At 46.2% G+C, this 20,152-nt stretch overlaps 1 protein-coding gene across 10 annotated transcripts in view; it reads left to right on the top strand.

Annotated features, from left to right (window-relative positions):
• LOC147103064 (adhesion G protein-coupled receptor B2-like) overlaps positions 1-20,152 on the top strand; it is a 1,231,153-nt gene that overhangs the window by 1,127,930 nt on the left and 83,071 nt on the right. For all 10 annotated transcript variants that reach the window (XR_015072890.1, XM_085962346.1, XM_085962351.1 and 7 more), the window contains one exon: positions 7,913-8,084. Coding sequence is in view for 9 of the 10 variants with exons in the window: in XM_085962346.1 (XP_085818472.1) it covers positions 7,913-8,084 (172 nt within the window). In the remaining variant the exon portion in view is untranslated. The remainder of the gene's footprint in view (positions 1-7,912; positions 8,085-20,152) is intronic.

Here is a 20,152-nt window from a genome sequence, read left to right as displayed (position 1 = left end):
CTCCTTGATGACACACTCGGTCAAATGCTGCCTTGATGTCAAGGGCAGTCACTCTCACCTCACCTCTGGAATTCAGTTCCTTTGTCCATGTTTGGACCAAGGCTGTAATGAGGTCAGGAGCCGAGTGGGCTTGGCGGAACCCAAACTGGGCATCAGTGAGCAGGTTATTGGTGAGTAAGTGCCGCTTGATAGCACTGTCGATGACACCTTCCATCACTTTGCTGATGTTTGAGAGTAGACTGATGGGGTGCTAATTGGCCGGGTTGGATTTGTCCTGCGTTTTGTGAACAGGACATATCTGGGCAGTTTTCCACATTGTCGGATATATGCCAGTGTTATAGCTGTACTGGAACAGCTTGGCTAGAGGCGCGGCTAGTTCTGGAGCACAATCTTCAGCACGATAGCTGGGATGTTGTTGGGGCCCATAAACTTTGCTGCATCCAGTGCGCTCAGCCGTTTCTTGATATCACGTGGAGTGAATCGAATTGGCTGAAGACTGGCTTCTGTGATGGTGCGCACCTCGGGAGTAGGCCAATATGAATCATCCACTTGGCACTTCTGGCTGAAGATGGTTGCAAATGCTTCAGCCTTGTCTTTTGCACTCACGTGCTGGGCTCCACCATCATTGAGGATGGGGATATTTATGGAGCCTCCTCCTCCCATTAGTTGTTTAATGGTCCACCACCATTCATGACTGGATGTGGCAGGACTGCAGAGGATTCATCTGATCCGTTGATTGTGGGATCGCTTAGCACTGGCTATAGCATGCTGTTTCCGCTTTTTAGCATGCATGTAGTCCTGTGTTGCAGCTTCCCCAGGTTGGCACCTCATTTTTAGGTACGCCTGATGCTGCTCCTGGCATGCTCTTCTACACTCCTTATTGAACCAGGATTGGTCTCCTGGCTTGATGGTAATGGTAGAATGAGGGATATGCCGTGCCATGAGGTTACAAATTGTGGTGGAATATAATTCTGCTGCTGTTGATGGCCCACAGCGCCTCATGGGTGCCCAGTTTTGAGCTGCTAGCTCTGTTCTGAATCTATCCCATTTAGCACAGTGATAGTGCCACACAACGCGATGGAGGGTGTCCTCAGTGTGAAGACGGGACTTCGTCTCCACAATGACAGTGCGGTGGTCAGTGCTACCAATACTGTCATGGACAGATGCATCTGCGACAGGTAGATTGGACGAGGTCAAGAAGGTTTTTCCCTCGTGTTGATTCTCTCACCACCTGTCGCAGGCTCAGACTGGCAGTTATGTCCTTCTGGACTCGGCCAGCTCGGTCAGTAGTGGTGCTACCGAGCCACTCTTGGTGATGGACATTGAAGTCCCCCACCCAGAGTACATTCTGTGCCGTTGCTGCTCTCAGTGCTTCTTCCAAGTGGTGTTCAACATGGAGGAGTACTGATTCATCAGCTGAGGGAGGGCGGTAGGTGGTAATCAGCAGGAGGTTTCCTTGCCCATGCTTAGCCTGAAGCCATGAGACTTCATGGGGTCCGGAGTCAATGATGAGGACTCCCAGGGCCAATCCTTCCCAACTATATACCACTGTGCCGCCACCCCTGGTGGGTCTGTCCTGCCGGTGGGACAGGACATATCCAGGGATGGTGATGGAGGACTTTGGGACATTGGCTGAAAGGTATGATTCTGTGAGTATGACTGTGTCAGGCTGTTGCTTGACTAGTCTGTGGGACAGCTCTCCCAATGTTGGCACAAGTCCCCAGGTGTTGGTGATGGAGGAGTTTGGGACATTGGCTGAAAGGTATGATTCTGTGAGTATGTGAGTCAGGTTGTTGAGTGACTAGTCTGTGGGACAGCTCTCCCAATGTTGGCACAAGTCCCCAGATGTTGGTTGTCCGTCCGGTTTCTTTATTATTGTGTTAAACTGAGTGTTTCCCCAAAAATTCTAAATTGGGGAAAAGCAAATTTTGCTAAGCTCAGAGGGGATTTAGCCATAGTGGACTGGAAACAGCTACTTGAAGGTAAATCAGTGTCAGAGCAGTGGGAGGCATTCAAGGAGGAAATCTGGAGGGTTCAGACCAAACATGTGCCCTTAAAGTAAAAAGGTGGGCCTAACAAATCTAGAGCCCCCTGGATGGCTAGAGACATACAGGGTAGGATAAAGAAAGAAAGGGAGGCGTATGACAGATACCAAGGGCTAAATACTCCAGAATCTTTAGAGGAGTACAGAAAGTGCAGGGGTGCAATTAAAAAGGATATTAGGAAAGCAAAGAGAGAGCATGAAAAATTCTTGGCAAGTATAACCAAGGAAAACCCAAAGATGTTTTATAAATATATTAAGAGTAAGAGGATAACTAAAGAAAGGGTAGGGCCTATTAGAGATCATGAGGGTAACCTGTGTGTGGAGGCGGGAGATGTCAGTAGGGTTCTTAATGAATACTTTGCGTCTGTTTTCACAAAGGAGAGGGGCGAAGCAGACATTGCTATCGGGGGGGGAGGAATGTGAAGTATTAGATGAAATAAACATAGTGAGAGAGGAAGTATTAAGGGGTTTAGCAGCTTTAAAAGTGGATAAATCCCCAGGCCCGGATGAAATGTATCCGAGGCTGTTAAGCGAAGCAAAAGAGGAAATAGCAGAGGCCCTGACCATCATTTTTCAAACCTCTCTGACTTCAGGTGTGGTGCCGGAGGACTGGAGGACTTCTAACGTGGTACCCTTCTTTAAAAAGGGAGAAAAGAATAGACCGAGTAATTACAGGCCAGTCAGCTTAACCTCGGTGGTGGAAAAATTATTGGGAAGAATTCTGAAGGACAGGATAAATCAAGGATAGGCAACACGGATTTGTTAAGGGAAGGTCATGTCTGACAAACTTGATTGAATTTTTTGAGGAGGTAACAAGGAGGGTAGATGAGGGTAGTGCGTTTGACGTAGTAAGACTTTAGCAAGGCTTTTGATAAGGTTCCACATGGCGGACTGGTGACGAAGCTAAAAGCCCATGGGATCCAGGGCAAAGATTCAAAATTGGCTCGGAGGTAGGAAGCAGAGGGTAATGGTTGATGGGTGTTTTTGTGACTGGAAGGCTGTTTCCAGTGGGGTTCCGCAGGGCTCAGTACTAGGCCCCTTGCTTTTTGTGGTATATATCAACGATCTTGACTTGAATATAGGAGGTATGATTAAGAGGTTTGCAGATGATACTAAAATCGGCTGTGTGGTTGATACTGAAGAAGGAAGCTGTAGACTGCAGGAAGAGAGCAATAAATTGGTCAGGTGGGCAGAACAGTGGCAAATGGAATTCAATCCGGAGAAGTGTGAGGTAATGCATTTGGGGAGGGCTAACAAGGAAAGGGAATACACATTAAATGGTAGGACACCAAGTAGTGTAGAGGAACAAAGGGACTTTGGAGTGCATGTCCAGAGATCCCTGAAGGTAGCAGGCCAAGTAGATAAGGTGGTTAAGAAGGCATACGGAATGCTTGCCTTTATTAGTCGTGACATAGAATACAAGAGCAGGGGGGTTATGCTTCAACTGTATAAAATACTAGTTAGGCCTCAGCTGGAGTACTGCGTGCAGTTCTGGTCACCACATTACAGGAAAGATGTGATTGCACTAGAGAGGGTACAGAGGAGATTTACAAGGATGTTGCCGGGAGTAGAGAATCTTAGCTCTGAGGAAAGACTGGATAGGCTGAGTGTTTTCATTGGAACAGAGGAAGCTGAGGGGAGACCTTATTGAGGTGTATAAAATTATGAGGGGCATAGATAAAGTGGATAGAAAGGATCTATTTCCCCTAGCAGAGGGGTCAAAAACCAAGGGGCACAGATTTAAAGTAATTGGTGGAAGGTTTAGAGGAGATTTGAGGGGAAATTTCTTCACCCAGAGGGTTGTGGGGGTCTGGATCTCACTGCCTGAAAGGGTGGTAGAGGCAGGAACCCTAACCACATTTGAAAAATACTTGGATGTGCACTTGGGATGCTCTAACCTGCAGGGCTACAGACCAAGAGCTCATAGAGTCATAGGGCAGGATTTTCATTGGGCCGTGGAGTCGGGATTGGAGGCGTGCGGGGTGTTAAAATCCCAAAATCAGGGGTCCCGACCCCATCGCGCACCCAAACCCGCCTCCATGCCAGTTTCAAACGAGGTGGGTACCCGCCCCACACTGGGACCCGCCTACCCGAGGCGGGAAGGGATTAGTGCCAATTAACTGCCTGTTAACAGGTAGTTAACAGGCAATTTTTAGCCTAATCCCTATTTTTAAGGTTGAAGTGTGGGATTCCTGATGGCTCCAAACCACGCCAAGTTAGAGGAGGCGGGCCGTCGGGTTGAAGGACTTGGAGGGGTCGAGATGTCAGTGTTCAGGTGAGTGATGTGTGCATGAGCGCAAAGGTAAGTGTGTTTGGTGTGTCTAAAGTGATTAAATAAGTATTACATACCTTTCCTTACCTTTTCAGCCTTCCTTCTTTTAGGTCTCGGGAGTCCCTCATCTCACCAGCACAGAAAGCAGAATGGCTGCAAAATGTCAAAAGTGACAGCCTGCAGCTTTCTGTGCAGGAGAGATTTCTAACTGAGTCTGTGGAGAAGGACTCATGTTAGATGTAAGACTGTCAGTGTTTGACAGCTTCAAACAGCTGTGAAACGCTGATATTTCATTTGTCAAAACCTCTTGACAGATTAAATTTCAGTCTGTGACGTCACCTGTTGCTGGGTGGCCCTTAATTGGCCTGCTGAGCCCGCTGGGTGGGCTCAACAAGGTCAATCAAGTTAAAATCGCATGGATTGGCCGCATCTCGATGGACGCGGGACTACAACCCCGAAAGTTGTAGTCCGGCCTCCAACTCGATTCCTGAATGAAAGTCCTGCCCATAGAGTTATACAGCACAGAAAGAGGCCCTTCGGCCCATCGTGTCGGTGCCGGCCATCAAGCCCTGTCTATTCTAATCCCATTTTCCAGCATTTGGTCCGTAGCCTTGTATGCTACGGCGTTTCAAGTGCTCATCTAAATGCTTCTTGAATGCTGTGAGGGTTCCTGCCTCTACCACCCTTTCAGTGAGTGCCAGATTCCAACCACCCTCTGTCTGAAAAAGTTTTTCCTCAAATCCCCTTGCCCTTTACCTTGAAACTATGCCCGCTGGTTATTGACCCCTCTACTAAGGGGAAAAGTTCCTTTCTATCTACCCTATCTATGCCCCTTATAATTTTGTACACCTCAATCAGGTCCCCCCTCAGTCTTCTCTGCTCTAAGGAAAACAACCCCAGCCTGTCCAGTCTCTCTTCATAGCTGAAGCGCTGCAGCCCAGGTAACATCCTGGTGAATCTCCTCTGCACCCTCTCCAATGCAATCACATCCTTCCTATAGTGGCGACCAGAACTGCACACAGTATTCCAGCTGTGGCCTAACTAACATTTTGTACAGCTCTATCACAACCTCCCTGCTCTTATATTCTATGCCTCAGCTAATGAAGGCAAGTATCCCATATGCCTTTTTAACCACCTTATCTACCTGTCCTGGGAAGTGGGATTAGGCTGGATAGCTCTTTGTTGGCCGGCGTGGACACGATGGGCCAAACTGGCCTCCTTCCGTGCTGTAACTTTCTATGATTCTATTCTATGAGTGGCTTGTTAGGCTATTTCAGAGGGCAGTTAAGAATCAACCACATTGCTGTGGGTCTGGAGTCACATATAGGCCAGACCGGGTAAGGACATCAGATTTCTTTTCCTAAAGGTCATTAGTAAACCAGACAATTTAGTTTCATGGTTACCATTACTGATGCTAGCTTTTTATTCCAGATTTATTTAATTAAGTGAATTTAAATTCCCCAGCTGTTAAGTGAGGATTTGAACTCATGTCTCTGGATCATTAGTCCAGGCCTCTGGATTACTAGTCCAGTGATATTACCACTATGCTACTGACGTTAGAGGATGGTTTGGTTGTAACATGGGGTTCCTTTTAAACTAACCTGCTGGTCGAATTCAATGGAATGTAAAATCGGATGAGGTGAAAAAATGGTGTCCGGTCCGATACCATCAGTTTCCCACCGGGCAGATTAGCTTAAAATTACCTCCATGAGCTTCGTTGCACCTACCCTCTGCTCCTGTCCATGGTTGGCACAAGGGTGTCATGAGTCCTAGCTGCATAGGGTAGCCTTAGTTTCCCTGGTGTCATCTTTACACTCTTCACCTCTCATCGTTAAGTGTGGAATAGTGGATAGCCTTAAATAAAGCCACAATGAGCATTTCTTGGGAAGCATGGTTTAATCTGTATGATTCTGTACACACCCTTTCCATATTGAGCCATGTAAGACACAACATTGTGCAGAGGGACCCAAATAGCAACACTGGTGCAGATACTGACTCTCAGAGATGCCCGTCATGTTACTGCTGTGGATCACTGATGGGGTTATGGCCCTGCTGACTAATGCATCTGTAACCTCTTCATACATCAGTGGCCTGCAAACTGGCTGACAATGCAGATGTCCCCAGTGTTCGCCAGAAGGACCTCAACACATCAAAACTTGAGGGCCATGCTGGCTAATGGGCACTGACAGTGACATTCAAATGTTACGTATTGTACAGAGGTCTTTCTGAAGGAGACGGTACAGCTTTGTCAATATATCCTTGCGAAACCTCAGCCTCCATAGACACATCTCTTGTTATGGCTTCATTTAAGATTGTAGAGCATAAGGAAACCCCACTAGCATGACTTTAATCAATTTTCATAAGGCTTTTGATGTAGTGTCTTGTGCAGCCCTGATGAAGAAGCTGGAAACTATAGGCTTACTGTGCCAAATTTTGGATTTTATGCAGGATGCATGTGCAAACTCCTAGATATATGTGAAGGTATAAGGAAAATGCATGAAACCTATCTGAAAGAGAAGTGAAGCAAAGTTGCCCACTGTCACCTTTTCAATGTCTTCATTAATATTGTCCTGGACAGCATCCCAAAGGATGGATTTGGAGTGTCTGTTCCAGGTGTTTCTGAAAGTGTTGGAGCACTCCTTTGTGCAGATGATTATGTTGTTGGAGGACGCACCAAGTCAGTTGACCCCAAATCCACAACAATCTACACTGTACCTTCATCGATGAAACTTGGTACATTTACACTGTTCCTGTGGGATTATATCAGAGGTTGCAGTGTGTAACAGCACTAATACAGAAAGATTAAGATGCAGTTGCTGAACTGGAGGAAGTTTTGGAGCAATTCAAATTTCTGAAGCTCATTCGTAAGACTCCACATTGAAGCCCTGCCGTGTTGGCAGCTTGGAGCTCACGCTGCAACAGCCGTGAGCATTGCAGCATAATCTTCTTAACACTTCTTCTTAAAGTAAACCTTGGAAGTTGGGTAAAGCAGGCGCATTATTGCAGTGGCATCGTTGGGAGACCTGATCTATGTAAAACACATGCGATTGGCCTGATTCATAGAGCTTGAGGGACCGAGTGCAAAAGTACAATCCATGCAAAATATATAGCCCACATTTATAGCAGTGGTTCTCAAATCACTCTCAGGGACCCCCTGCTAATAGCAACACACTCGGGGACCCTACAAATAGCAACATATCACTGGGGGCCCGAGAAAATACGGATACACTGGGCGGGGGCGGGGCGCTACCCCGATTTCTGAAAGACAGCAACGACTACTTGAAGGAAAATTATGTTATTGCAAAAAAAATGTCTATTAACATAGACAGCGACAGAAATAATGTACCAGTCAGTCAACAAATACAGAAATCTGATGACCTCGGTGACCTTTTGGATTATCTTGCAGGACCCCAATTTGAAAATCCCAGTTTGGAAGCAGTTAGAATTAAGAGCTAGACATTAAGTTTAAAAAAAAATTTAGGCACAGAATTTTACACAGACACTTCTAAATTGTGTGCTGGCGACTGTCCACACAGTATATAATTGATCTCACTTACCATTTTAATTAAGGCTGCCATTCTTCTCTGTTCCTCTAGGGCATCCCTGTGGAGCTCATGTGTTGTACTCCCGTTGCTGGCACTGACCTGGATGTCAGCTGTTCTGGCGATGACTGACAGGCGATCGATTTTGTTTCAAATACTATTTGCTGTTTTTGACTCCGTTCAAGGCTTTGTTATTATCACAGTCCACTGCTTCCTGAGGAGAGAGGTATGTGCAGTCACACGGTAAACTTCTGCTCCACAAATCAATAGCACTGAGGGAGGACCCCCGCTCATTAGGGGTGTCTGTGGTAGAGTGTAACAATGCAAGCAACGTTTTCTAAAAGCACCTATACTGAGGCTGCCTGGCAGTGGAGCTCTTTGGTGCACCAGCGTGCAGTGGCTCAATATGGTGAACAGATATTGGCAGCTGAGATTGTTTGTCTCCTACAAGTGCCTGATCTCAGACAGGGCATGGGTTAGGAGAGGGTCTGAAGCAGGCATGAAGCGAAGGGATATCCAGTACCATGGCCAAGTGACCATTCTTCAAACCTGAAGGAGATCAGTGACTGTGAGCATGCCGCACAACCACAGTGGAACATCAGAGTCACCTTTTCCTCCCCCGGCATGTTTGATCGTGCCCTTCCAGGAGGAGTCAATGGGCAGCAGTCAGGAGTGGGAACCCTGGCTGATTTTACCCTCAATAGTTCAGAGAGAGAGGGAAGATGGTCAGTAAGGGCATCCTTATTCAGCTCAGGTAACTCAATGTAGCAGGTACTGAAACCAAGAACCTTCCTGCTCTGTGTGACAGACTGAGTACACACTGAGCGGTGTATTTACCTACTGAGCTTACAGGACATTCTAATTGTAGCTTCTACACTCATCAGTGAAACAATAATTCCAAAGAAATTCCAATCTTGGGGAATACTGCTGGAGAAAGCTCCTCGGTGTGAAGGGTTTCATGCAAACTTTGCCTTGCATTTATCCTCTTTTTATACCACTGGTAAAACTGAATGTCTTCATTGAAGCTCAGCACAAAGCAACTTTAAAAAGTTAACATAAAATTGAAGGATTGCTTAAGGAGCACTCAGTGGCTCAGCAGAGCGTGGGGAGAGGGGAGACAGATTGACAGGCAGTCATTCCTGGGCCTGTCTGGCACATCCCTTAGTGGCTGGTTCAAGAACACTTTCGTAAACACCTCAACAATTTGCTCCTGATTTAGGAAGAGAGGAGGAAAAACAGGAGAGTGTAGAGTTAATAGACCATCGATAAAAATACAAAAACTATTAAAACTGAACAAGTAGAAACCAGAAACAAAACCTGACAAGTTACCACAGAGATGTAATAGCAGCATCTGAGAGGGAACCTTTTACACAGGATTACATAGGATATACAGCACAGAAACAGGCCATTCGGCCCAACCAGTCCATGCCAGCGTTTATGCTCCACATGAGCCTCCTGTCTTTCCTCATGTAAATCTATCAGCATAACCCTCTATTCCTTTCTCCCTCATATGCTTGTCTAGCCTCCCCTTAAATGCATCTATACTATTCACTTCAACCACTCCCTGTGGTAGCGAGTTCCACATTCTCACCACTGTCAGAAGAAAGTTTCTTCTGAATTCCCTATTGTATTTTTGGTGACTATCTTATATTGATGGCCTCTAATTATGCTCTTCCCCACAAGTGGAAACATTCTCTCTGTATCTACTCTATCAAAACCTTTCATAATTTTAAAGTCCTCTATTAAGTCACCCCTCAGCCTTTTTTCAAGAGAAAAGAGGCCCAGCCTGTTCATCCTTTCCTGATATGTATACCCTTACATTTCTGGTATCATCCTTGTAAATCTTCTCTGCACCCTCTCCAGTGCCTCTACATCCGTTTTTATAATATGGTGACCAGAACTGTGCACAGTACTCCAAGTGTGATCTAACTAAGGTTTGATACAGGTTAAGCATAACTTCCCTACTTTTTAATTCTATCCCTCTAGAAACAAATCCTAGTGCTTGGTCTGGTTTTTTTATGGCCTTGCTAAACTGTGTCGCAATTTTTAGTGATTTGTGTATTTGTACTCCGAGATCCCTTTGTTCTTCCACCCCACCTAGACTCGCACCCTCCAGGTAATAAGTGACCTCCCTATTCTTCCTGCCAAAATGTAATACCTCACATTTATCTGTAAGAAATCACACAACACCAGGTTATAGTCCAACAGCTTTATTTGAAATCACAAGCTTTCGGAGCGCTGCTCCTTCGTCAGGTGAAGTGGAGAGATGCATAAAAACACAGCTTATATAGTCAGAGAATAATGTCAGATGTTTACAGGTAATCTTTCTAACTGCCATTTATCACACCTCGGCAGAGAGATAATCACAGCAATTAAAGGTGTAAATGGTGTCCAAACAGGTCAGTCAGGAAAACATTACATCAAAGAACAATGAGGTGGGGTCACAAGGGGTCAAATGTTGCAGATGCTGGGGTCTGTATGAAAAACAAGAAAACAGACAAAAAACATTTTTTTTTGCTGGAAATCACAGCAGGTCCGGCCGCATCTGTGTGGAGAGAACAAGCCAACGACGACTTGAGTCTGGATGACCCTACGTCAGGTGGGGTTACATGTAGCGTGACATGAATCCAAGATCCCGGTTCAGGCCGTCCTCATGGGTGCGGAACTTGGCTATCAGTTTCTGCTCGATGATTTTGTGTTGTCGTGTGTCTCGAAGGCCGCCTTGGAGAATGCTTACCCGAAGATCGGAGGCTGAATGTCCTTGACTGCTGAAGTGTTCCCCGACTGGGAGGGAACACTCCTGCCTGGCGATTGTTGCGCGGTGTCCGTTCATCCGTTGTCGCAGTGTCTGCATGGTCTCGCCGATGTACCATGCTTCGGGGCATCCTTTCCTGCAACGTATGAGGTAGACAACGTTGGCCGAGTCACATGAGTATGTACCATGTACCTGGTGGGTGGTGTCCTCACGTGTGATGATGGTATCTGTGTTGATGATCTGGCATGTCTTGCAGAGGTTGCTGTGGCAGGGTTGTGTGGTGTCGTGGTCGCTGTTCTCCTGAAAGCTGGGTAATTTGCTGCGAACAATGGTCTGTTTGAGGTTAGGCGGCTGTTTGAAGGCGAGTAGTGGAGGCGTGGGGATGGCCTTAGCGAGGTGTTCGTCATCATCGATGACATGTTGAAGGCTGCGAAGAACATGGCGTAGTTTCTCCGCTCCGGGGAAGTACTGGACGACGAAGGGTACTCTGTTGGTTGTGTCCTGTGTTTGTCTTCTGAGGAGGTCTATGCGATTTTTCGCTGTGGCCCGTCGGAACTGTCGATCGACGAGTCGAGCGTCATATCCCGTTCTTACGAGGGCGTCTTTCAGCGTCTGTAGGTGTCCATTGCGTTCCTCCTCGTCTGAGCAGATCCTGTGTATTCGCAGGGCTTGTCCATAGGGGATGGCTTCTTTAACGTGGTTAGGGTGGAAGCTGGAGAAGTGGAGCATCGTGAGGTTGTCCGTGGGCTTGCGGTAGAGTGAAGTGCTGAGGTGTCCGTCTTTGATGGAGATTCGTGCGTCCAAGAATGAAACCAATTCTGAGGAGTAGTCCATGGTGAGTTTGATGGTGGGATGGAACTTGTTGATGTTATCGTGCAGTCTTTTCAGTGATTCTTCGCCGTGGGTCCATAGGAAGAAAATGTAATCGATGTATCTGGTGTATAGCGTTGGTTGGAGGTCCTGTGCAGCGAAGAAGTCTTGCTCGAACTTGTGCATGAAGATGTTGGCGTATTGGGGTGCGAATTTGGTCCCCATGGCTGTTCCGTGTGTTTGGGTAAAGAACTGGTCCTTGACCACAATGTCTTCACCTTCGACAACCAGTTCTTTACCCAAACACACGGAACAGCCATGAGGACCAAATTCGCACCCCAATACGCCAACATCTTCATGCACAAGTTCGAGACAGACTTCTTCGCTGCACAGGACCTCCAACCAACGCTATACACCAGATACATCGACGACATTTTCTTCCTATGGACCCACGGCTAAGAATCACTGAAAAGACTACACGATAACATCAACAAGTTCCATCCCACCATCAAACTCACCATGGACTACTCCTCAGAATCGGTTTCATTCTTGGACACACGAATCTCCATCAAAGACGGACACCTCAGCACTTCACTCTACTGCAAGCCCACGGACAACCTCACGATGCTCCACTTCCCCAGCTTCCACCCTAACCACGTTAAAGAAGCCATCACCTATGGACAAGCCCTGCGAATACACAGGATCTGCTCAGACGAGAAGGAATGCAATGGACACCTACAGATGCTGAAAGATGCCCTCGTAAGAATGGGATATGATGCTCGACTCGTCGATCGACAGTTCCGACGGGCCACAGCGAAAAATTGCATAGACCTCCTCAGAAGACAAACACGGGACACAACCAACAGAGTACCCTTCGTCATCCAGTACTTCCCCGGAGCGGAGAAACTACGCCATGGTCTTCGCAGCCTTCAACATGTCATCGATGACGACGAACACCTCGCTAAGGCCATCCCCACGCCTCCACTACTCGCCTTCAAACAGCCGCCTAACCTCAAACAGACCATCGTTCGCAGCAAATTACCCAGCTTTCAGGAGAACAGCGACCACGACACCACACAACCCTGCCACAGCAACCTCTGCAAGACATGCCAGATCATCAACACAGATACCATCATCACACGTGAGGACACCACCCACCAGGTACATGGTACATACTCATGTGACTCGGCCAATGTTGTCTACCTCATACGTTGCAGGAAAGGATGCCCCGGAGCATGGTACATCGGCGAGACCATGCAGACACTGCGACAACGGATGAACGGACACCGCGCAACAATCGCCAGGCAGGAGTGTTCCCTCCCAGTCAGGGAACACTTCAGCAGTCAAGGACATTCAGCCTCCGATCTTCGGGTAAGCATTCTCCAAGGCAGCCTTCGAGACACACGACAACGCAAAATCATCGAGCAGAAACTGATAGCCAAGTTCCGCACCCATGAGGATGGCCTGAACCGGGATCTTGGATTCATGTCACGCTACATGTAACCCCACCTGATGTCGGGTCATCCAGACTCGAGTCGTCGTTGGCTTGTTCTCTCCACACAGATGCGGCCGGACCTGCTGTGATTTCCAGCAAAAAAAAATGTTTTTTTCTGTTTTCTTGTTTTTCATACAGACCCCAGCATCTGCAACATTTGACCCCTTGTGACCCCACCTCATTGTTCTTTGATGTAATGTTTTCCTGACTGACCTGTTTGGACACCATTTACACCTTTGATTGCTGTGATTATCTCTCTGCCGAGGTGTGATAAATGGCAGTTAGAAAGATTACCTGTAAACATCTGACATTATTCTCTGACTATATAAGCTGTGTTTTTATGCATCTCTCCACTTCACCTGACGAAGGAGCAGCGCTCCGAAAGCTTGTGATTTCAAATAAAGCAATTGGACTGTAACCTGGTGTTGTGTGATTTCTTACATTTGTCCACCCCAGTCCAACACCGGCATCTCCACACCACATTTATCTGTGTTGAACTTCATTTGCCAATTATATGCCCATTCTGCAAGTTTATTAATGTCCTCCTATAATTTGTTGCAGTCCTCCTCAGTATTGACTATCCACACCCACCCCCCCAATTTGGTGTCATCCGCAAATTTAGAAATTGTGTTTTTGATTCCAAAGTCTAAATCGTTAATGTAAATTGTGAACAGCAGTGGTCCCAGCACTGATCCTTGTGGAAAACCACTACCCACCTTCTGCCACTGTGAATAGCTACCCTTTACTCCCACTCTCTGCTTTCTGTCTTGAAGCCAGCTAGCAATCCATTCTGCTACTTGTCCCCTGACTCCACATTCCCTGACCTTATTCATTAGTCTATTATGGGGTACCTTATCGAAGGCCTTTTGAAAATCTAGACAAATTACATCTGCATTACCATTGTCTACTCTCGTTGTTACTTCTTCAAAAAATTCAATGAGGTTGGTCAAGCAAAACTTTCCCTTTTGAAATCCATGCTGACTGTTCCTTGTTATATTTTTGGTTTCTAGATGTTCTTCTATTTTTTCCTTTAGTAGGGATTCCATTATTATTCCTACCACCGATGTTAAGCTGACTGGTCTATTATACCCTGGACATGTTCTATCCCCCTTCTTGAATATAGGTATTACGTTAGCTATCTGCCAGTCTTCTGGCACTACACCTTTTTCTAACAAATTATTAAATATGTTTAGTAATGCCTCTGCTATCTCTTCCCTAGATTCTTTCAAATTGCACGGATGCAATCCATCCGGACCAGGGGTTTTATCCTCTTTGAGTTTGATTAGTTTATTTAATATATCCCGTTTTCTTATTTTAAATGCACTTATCTCATTACTAATCTCATCATCCAATGTCATGTCCACCTGTTCTATCTCCCTGGTAAATAATGAAGCAAAATAATGATTTAATATTTCTGCCATTTCTCTATCGTTACCTGTGGTATTATCCTGTCTATCCCTCAATGGCCCTATTCCCATCCCAACCTTCCTTTTTTTATTGATGTGCCTGTAAAATATTTTACTATTTTGTTTTATGTTCCTTGATAATTTAATTTCATAGTTCCTCTTTGCATTCCTAGTTGTTTTTTTTTACTTCTCTCCTAATCTCTTTGTGTTCTCCCTTAGCATGCACTCCCCTGCTGTCCATGTAAAGGTGTATAAGATTGTAAAAGGTACAGAAAAGGTTAAAGGACACGGGGACACAAGCTCAAACTAGTGAAAGTCAAATTCAAGATGGATGTCAGGAAGTCCTTCTTCACACATGAGTGATCAACACATGGAATGAACTCCCGGATAGGGTAGTGGAGGCATAAATCGTGGAATTGTTTAAGAAAGAGCTGGATGCTGTGATGGGAGACCATGGACTTTTCCTTAATGGATGAGCTAGAGTAAGCAATACAGCCATTCTCATTCATATCCAGCTTGTGATGAATGGGATTTTCAGGGTGAAAGGAACTTTGCATTAATATACGGCATTGGCAAAATGGATTGCATTAAAAGTAGGGACATCACAATAGATTTGACTTCAATTCATCATCACTGTCACTCCCACTGACATCAGGCTAGAAGACTCGCTCACATTTATTGTGTTACAGAATTTAAATCAACTTTAAGGGCCATAAGGAAAAGCTGCACTTATCCATTTATTTAAAAGCCAATGACCTGTGCCCATTCTTGTAAAATACCATCCCCATCTTTACAGAAAGTTGGGCAGATTGTTCCCATCAATATTACATAAGAACATAAGAAATAGGAGCAGCAGTAAGCCATATGGTCTACCGAGCCTGCTCTGCCATTAAATAAGATCATGATTGAACTTCTACATCAATTCTGTTGCTCTGAAACCAACTGTGAGGAGAGTTAGCTTAGGGATGGCTGTGCTCTGATTTTCACAACCTTCGAATGGAAAAGTGTTAAAGATCACTAAAAGCTGAGATCAGAGACTCGCTGTGTGGAGATATGGTTCTGTTTCCTCCAGCACCCTTGTGCAATGTGTTGGGTCTTCATGGTGTTGCCCGGGAAGGCCCTAACTAATAAAAGAATGAATAAAACTGTATTACAGTTACAATAAGGCATTACCAAATAGAAATGGGGAATAACAAATGTAAAACAGGATGACGGTCTGGCAGCAGAACTGAACCACGTCAGGACTAGCACCAACAACAACAACTTGAATTATTGAGACGTTGCTGGACTGGGAGCCAGTGTAGGTCAGCGAGCTTGAATTATACAGTAACTTTAATGTAGTAAAATGCCCCAAGGCCCTTCACAGGAGCGTTATTAAACAAAATTTGACACCAAGCCACATAATGAGATATTAGGACAGATGACCAAATGCTCGGTAAAAGAGGTACGTCTTAAAGGAGTAGAACGAGGTAGAGAGGCGGGGAGGTTTAGGGAAGGAATTCCAGAGCTTAGGGCCTTGACAGCTGAAGACCCGGTCACCAATGGCACAGCGATTAAAATCGGGGATACGCAAGAGGCCAGAATTGGAAGAACACAGAGATCTCAGAGGGTTTTAGGGCTGGAGGAGATTACAGAGACAGGGAGGAGTGAGACCATGGAGGGATTTGCAAACAAGGATGAGCATTTTAAAATCAAGGCGTTGCTGGACTGGGGTCCAATGTAGGTCAGCGAGCACAGGGGTGATGGGTGAACGGGAGTTGTGCACGGGAGTTAGGATAAGGACAGCAGAATTTTGGATAAGCTCAGGGTTGAAGATGGGAAGCTGGCCAGGAGAGCTTTGGAATAGTCTTAAGTCCAATGTTCCCTTTAGGCTGCGAGGCTGTGCAGTGCTCCAGGGATCCTGCACAGCCAGTGAGCCAGCTTTTAATTTTTAAAAACCACGGGGAATTACAGGGAACATTGGTCAAGTCTAAAGGTAACAAAGGTATGGATGAGGGAGCAGGAGGTGGGTCTCATGGACAAGATACGCTCAGAGAGGGCATGATGGGATATAGGAGAGAAACTAGAGAAAAATACAAGTTCAGGGCTAGAGCAGAGGGGAACCTTAGTGGAAATTTGGCCTGGTGGGCTATGGGAAGGGAGGGAAGCAGCAGAGGCAGCTGAATGGATGGTCTTAATCTTAGTGACAGAAAAGTCCATGAGCTCCTCACACTTGTTGTGGAGGGGGCAGGGGAGAGGGGAGTAAGAAGACGGTTTGTAGTGAAGAGAAACCGGGGATTATCTTTGTATTGCAGGATGATCCTGGAATAGTGAGCAGTTTTGGCAGAGGAGAGCAGGACCCGATTGTGCTTTATGTTGTCCAGCCAGATCTGGAGATGAATGGCTAAACTAGTTGTTCGCCATAAACGTTCAAGTCTGTGTCCTTTGGACTTAAGGGAGCAGAAATGAGGGCCGTACCAGGGGAACAACCAAGGTGAGAAAGTAATTTTTTTACTGGGGTCTAGGGCATCAAAGGTGGAGGTGAGGGTGTGATTAAGCAGATCAATAGCAGCAGAAATGTCGTGGTGAATGGAGGACCAAAGGCTAGACAGTTGTGAATTTGAAAGTGCAGTTGTAAGTGACTTGGGGGAGAGTTTTTCCCAGAGGTGAACACAGAAGGAAGTGGGGTTGGGAGGCAGAAGTGGGATGTGGGTGGAGAGGGATAGCGAGATCAGAGATGGCCTTATCTGTGATTGACACAATAGATGTAGCGAGACCACATGAGAGGGAAAGGTCAAAGGGGTGGCCATGCATAGGGTAGAGGAGTCTATATGGCGGGAGACATTAAGGGAGGATAGGAGGATAGTGAACTCAGAGGAGAGAGAGCATGAGTTGAGATGGAGGGTGAAATCACCAAGGATGCAAAGTTGTCAGTGCAGAGGCTGAGGGAAGAAAGCAGTGAGGATATCTCGGTGAGAAACTTGGTGTGGTACTTGGGTGGGTGGTAGAGAACAAGGATTTTAAATGAGAGGCGAGAGGGGTGGAACAAGGTAAGATGCTCAAAGGAGGAGAAGGTGACAGAGGAGTAGGGGGACTGACCAAGGTGTGATTTGGTGATAGGAGCCACACCACCACGGCAGCTTGGACAGGGCAAGTGGTGAAAGGTATAGCCAGGCGGGAAGGTGTCATCACCCCTCAGCCAGGTTTCCGTCAAGGCCATAAGGTCGATGCAATCATCCACAATAAACTCATAAGAACATAAGAAATAGGAGCAGGAGTAGGCCATACAGCCCCTCGAGCCTGCTCCACCATTCAATAAGATCATGGCTGACCTTCTACCTCAACTCCACTTTCCCACCATATCCCCATATCCCTTGATTCCCTTAGTGTCCAAAAATTTATCGATCTCATTCTTAAATATACTCAACGACTGAACATCCACAACCCTCTAGGTTAGAGAATTCCAAAGATTCACAACCCTCGGAGTGAAGTAATTTCTCCTCGTCTTAGTCCTAAACGGCCGATCCCTTATCCTGAGACTATTAGCTCTAGTTCTAGATTCTCCAGCCTGGAGAAACAGCCTCTCAGCATCTACCCTGTCAAGCCCTCTAAGAATTTCAGACGTTTCAATGAGATCACGTCTCATTCTTCTAAATTTCGAGTATAGGCTCATTCTACTCAATCTCTCGTCCCAGGAATCAATCTAATGAACCTTTGTTGCACTGCCTCCAAGGCAAGTATATCCTTCCTTAGAGAAGGAGACCAAAATTGTGCACAGTACTCCAGGTGTGGTCTCACCAAAGCCATATATAATTGCAGCAAGACTTCCTTACTCTTATACTCCAACCCCCTTGTAATAAATGGATGGCAAGGGTTTTGTTCACAAGTGAACGGACATTCTAGAGGGAGCTGTGGAGAGGGGCGATGATGGTCAATCCATTGGCAGAGTCCACACGTTCAGCGCTGGGAGGGGTCCCACCGATTGCCTGTTGAGGAGTCATTTAATATTACGTTTCTGTTCTTTTCTTATTTGGGCATTCCTATTGTTTCTCTGACCATTCTTTGTACCACACCTCTTGTGCTGCACTATAGCTAGCAGGAGATGAAAGGGACATTGTTTTATAATCAATAAACCACATCTGGTTTCTGTATCAAAAAAATTATTTTCTACAGCATTTGAAAGATCTAATCAAATAGCAGTAACATGCATGCTTACTACAGCAGGGGATCTTGGACAGTATGGGTGACTCATTGGGAGTCTGGGCCCTCAGTTGGGTACCCTCTACTCGATTCCACGTACACTCGTGCACAGTTGCTTAAAAAAATGTTGTTGAACTGTCAGCTTTGGAGTTAGTTTAATCCACTGTGCAGTCTTGTCCCTATACATGCAAACTTGTAGCCCATCTCACCAGAGTACCTCATTAGCATTGCCATTCCATATACGTTCTTTCCATCAGGAACATGATGGCCGCTACTGTTAGACTCAGATTGTGTTGGGAATGTTGGATTATATTGGGGAGTGGTGGTGCAGTCTTGAGTGCTTTATACCTTAGAGGGCAAGTTGCTACCAGGAGGATGCTGGAGCAAGACAGAAATATCCAGTCTGGTGGTTGCGTTCCTTCCCGCTCTGCTCCAGTGCAGTTTCCTGGCAGGAGTGAAGAAAAATAAATCAATTAAAAAAAATGTAGATGAACAGCAGCAAACTGAGCCAGTCATGGTCTGGTGCTTCCGAGCAGTCACTTTTTAGCAGCGTTGTCAGAGGTATAGGAACAGGTTGCCCGGCTGCTTCATCTGGAGTCTGGGAGACATAATGAAAAAAGCAGGAAATGATCATTGTTGGGAACAATATCCTCTGAGCTGGGAGAATCAGGTATTGCAAGAGAGCCAAGTGGGCAGATGTAAACAATGGATACATAAATGCTGTGTCCTCTTCTACCCACTACAAAATATTGTTAGATATTCTTCCATAAGAGGGGTGCTGTCCTAATGCAAGTTGTTTCTATCTGTCTTTATTTCCTTTTCTGTGAGTGAATGTGTCTCTTGCTTTCTGTCAGCCTCTCTGTGTCTCCTGTTTAATCTGACACTGGGAAAATTAAAGAGGTAGAAAGCCAAAATCAAGGGGAGGCGGGTTTGCAGGCAGGACTGCTGGGAAAATGGCAGAATCTGGGGGCGGGTACCCATCCTGCCCCCAACCCGCCTCCGTGCCATCTTCCCAGGAGGCGGGTACCTGACCCGCGCCGAGTCCCGTCTCCTGGAGGCAGGAAGGGGATTACAGCCACTTAACTGCCTGTTAACAGGTAGTTGACAGGCAGTTAAGAGGCTTATCCCCATTTTTCCAGCAGAGGCGCGGGCTTCCCGACGTTGGGAAACCCTGCCAGGGTCATGGAGGCGAGCAGTGGGTCTGCGGGGGTCGGAGGGGTCCTAAAGTGAGTTGTGGAGGTAAGTGATGGGTGCAAGTGTGGAGAGGTAAGTATGTGAGGTGAGTGAAAAGTGATAGGAAATGTTTACTTACCTTTGTTTCTTCCTGCAGACTTCAATCATTGGGGAACTCCGCATCTCACCGGCAGAGATGACAGAATGGCTGCTGCATTCTCCGATGGAACAGCCATCTGATTTCTGCTCAGCAGATAGGTTTGATGAGACTTGAATACAAGGACTCATCAAACAACAGAGAATGTCAGTGTTTGACAGCTTCACAGAGCTGTCAAACGATGACAATTCATCTGTCAAAAATTGTCATATGCTGACGTTCTCTGTAACCGGCTTCCCCTTAATTGGCCTGCTAAGCCCGCTGGGCGGTCTTAACAAGGTCAATCAAGGGAAAATAGCGTGGGTTGGCCACAAGTCGA

Source organism: Somniosus microcephalus, chromosome 20 (genome assembly GCF_052327205.1).
Source record: "Somniosus microcephalus isolate GS21.2 chromosome 20, FLI_Smic_1.0, whole genome shotgun sequence".
NCBI lineage: Eukaryota > Metazoa > Chordata > Chondrichthyes > Squaliformes > Somniosidae > Somniosus > Somniosus microcephalus.
Note: the sequence above shows the minus strand (reverse complement) of the source record. Positions and strands in the feature narration are given on the sequence as shown.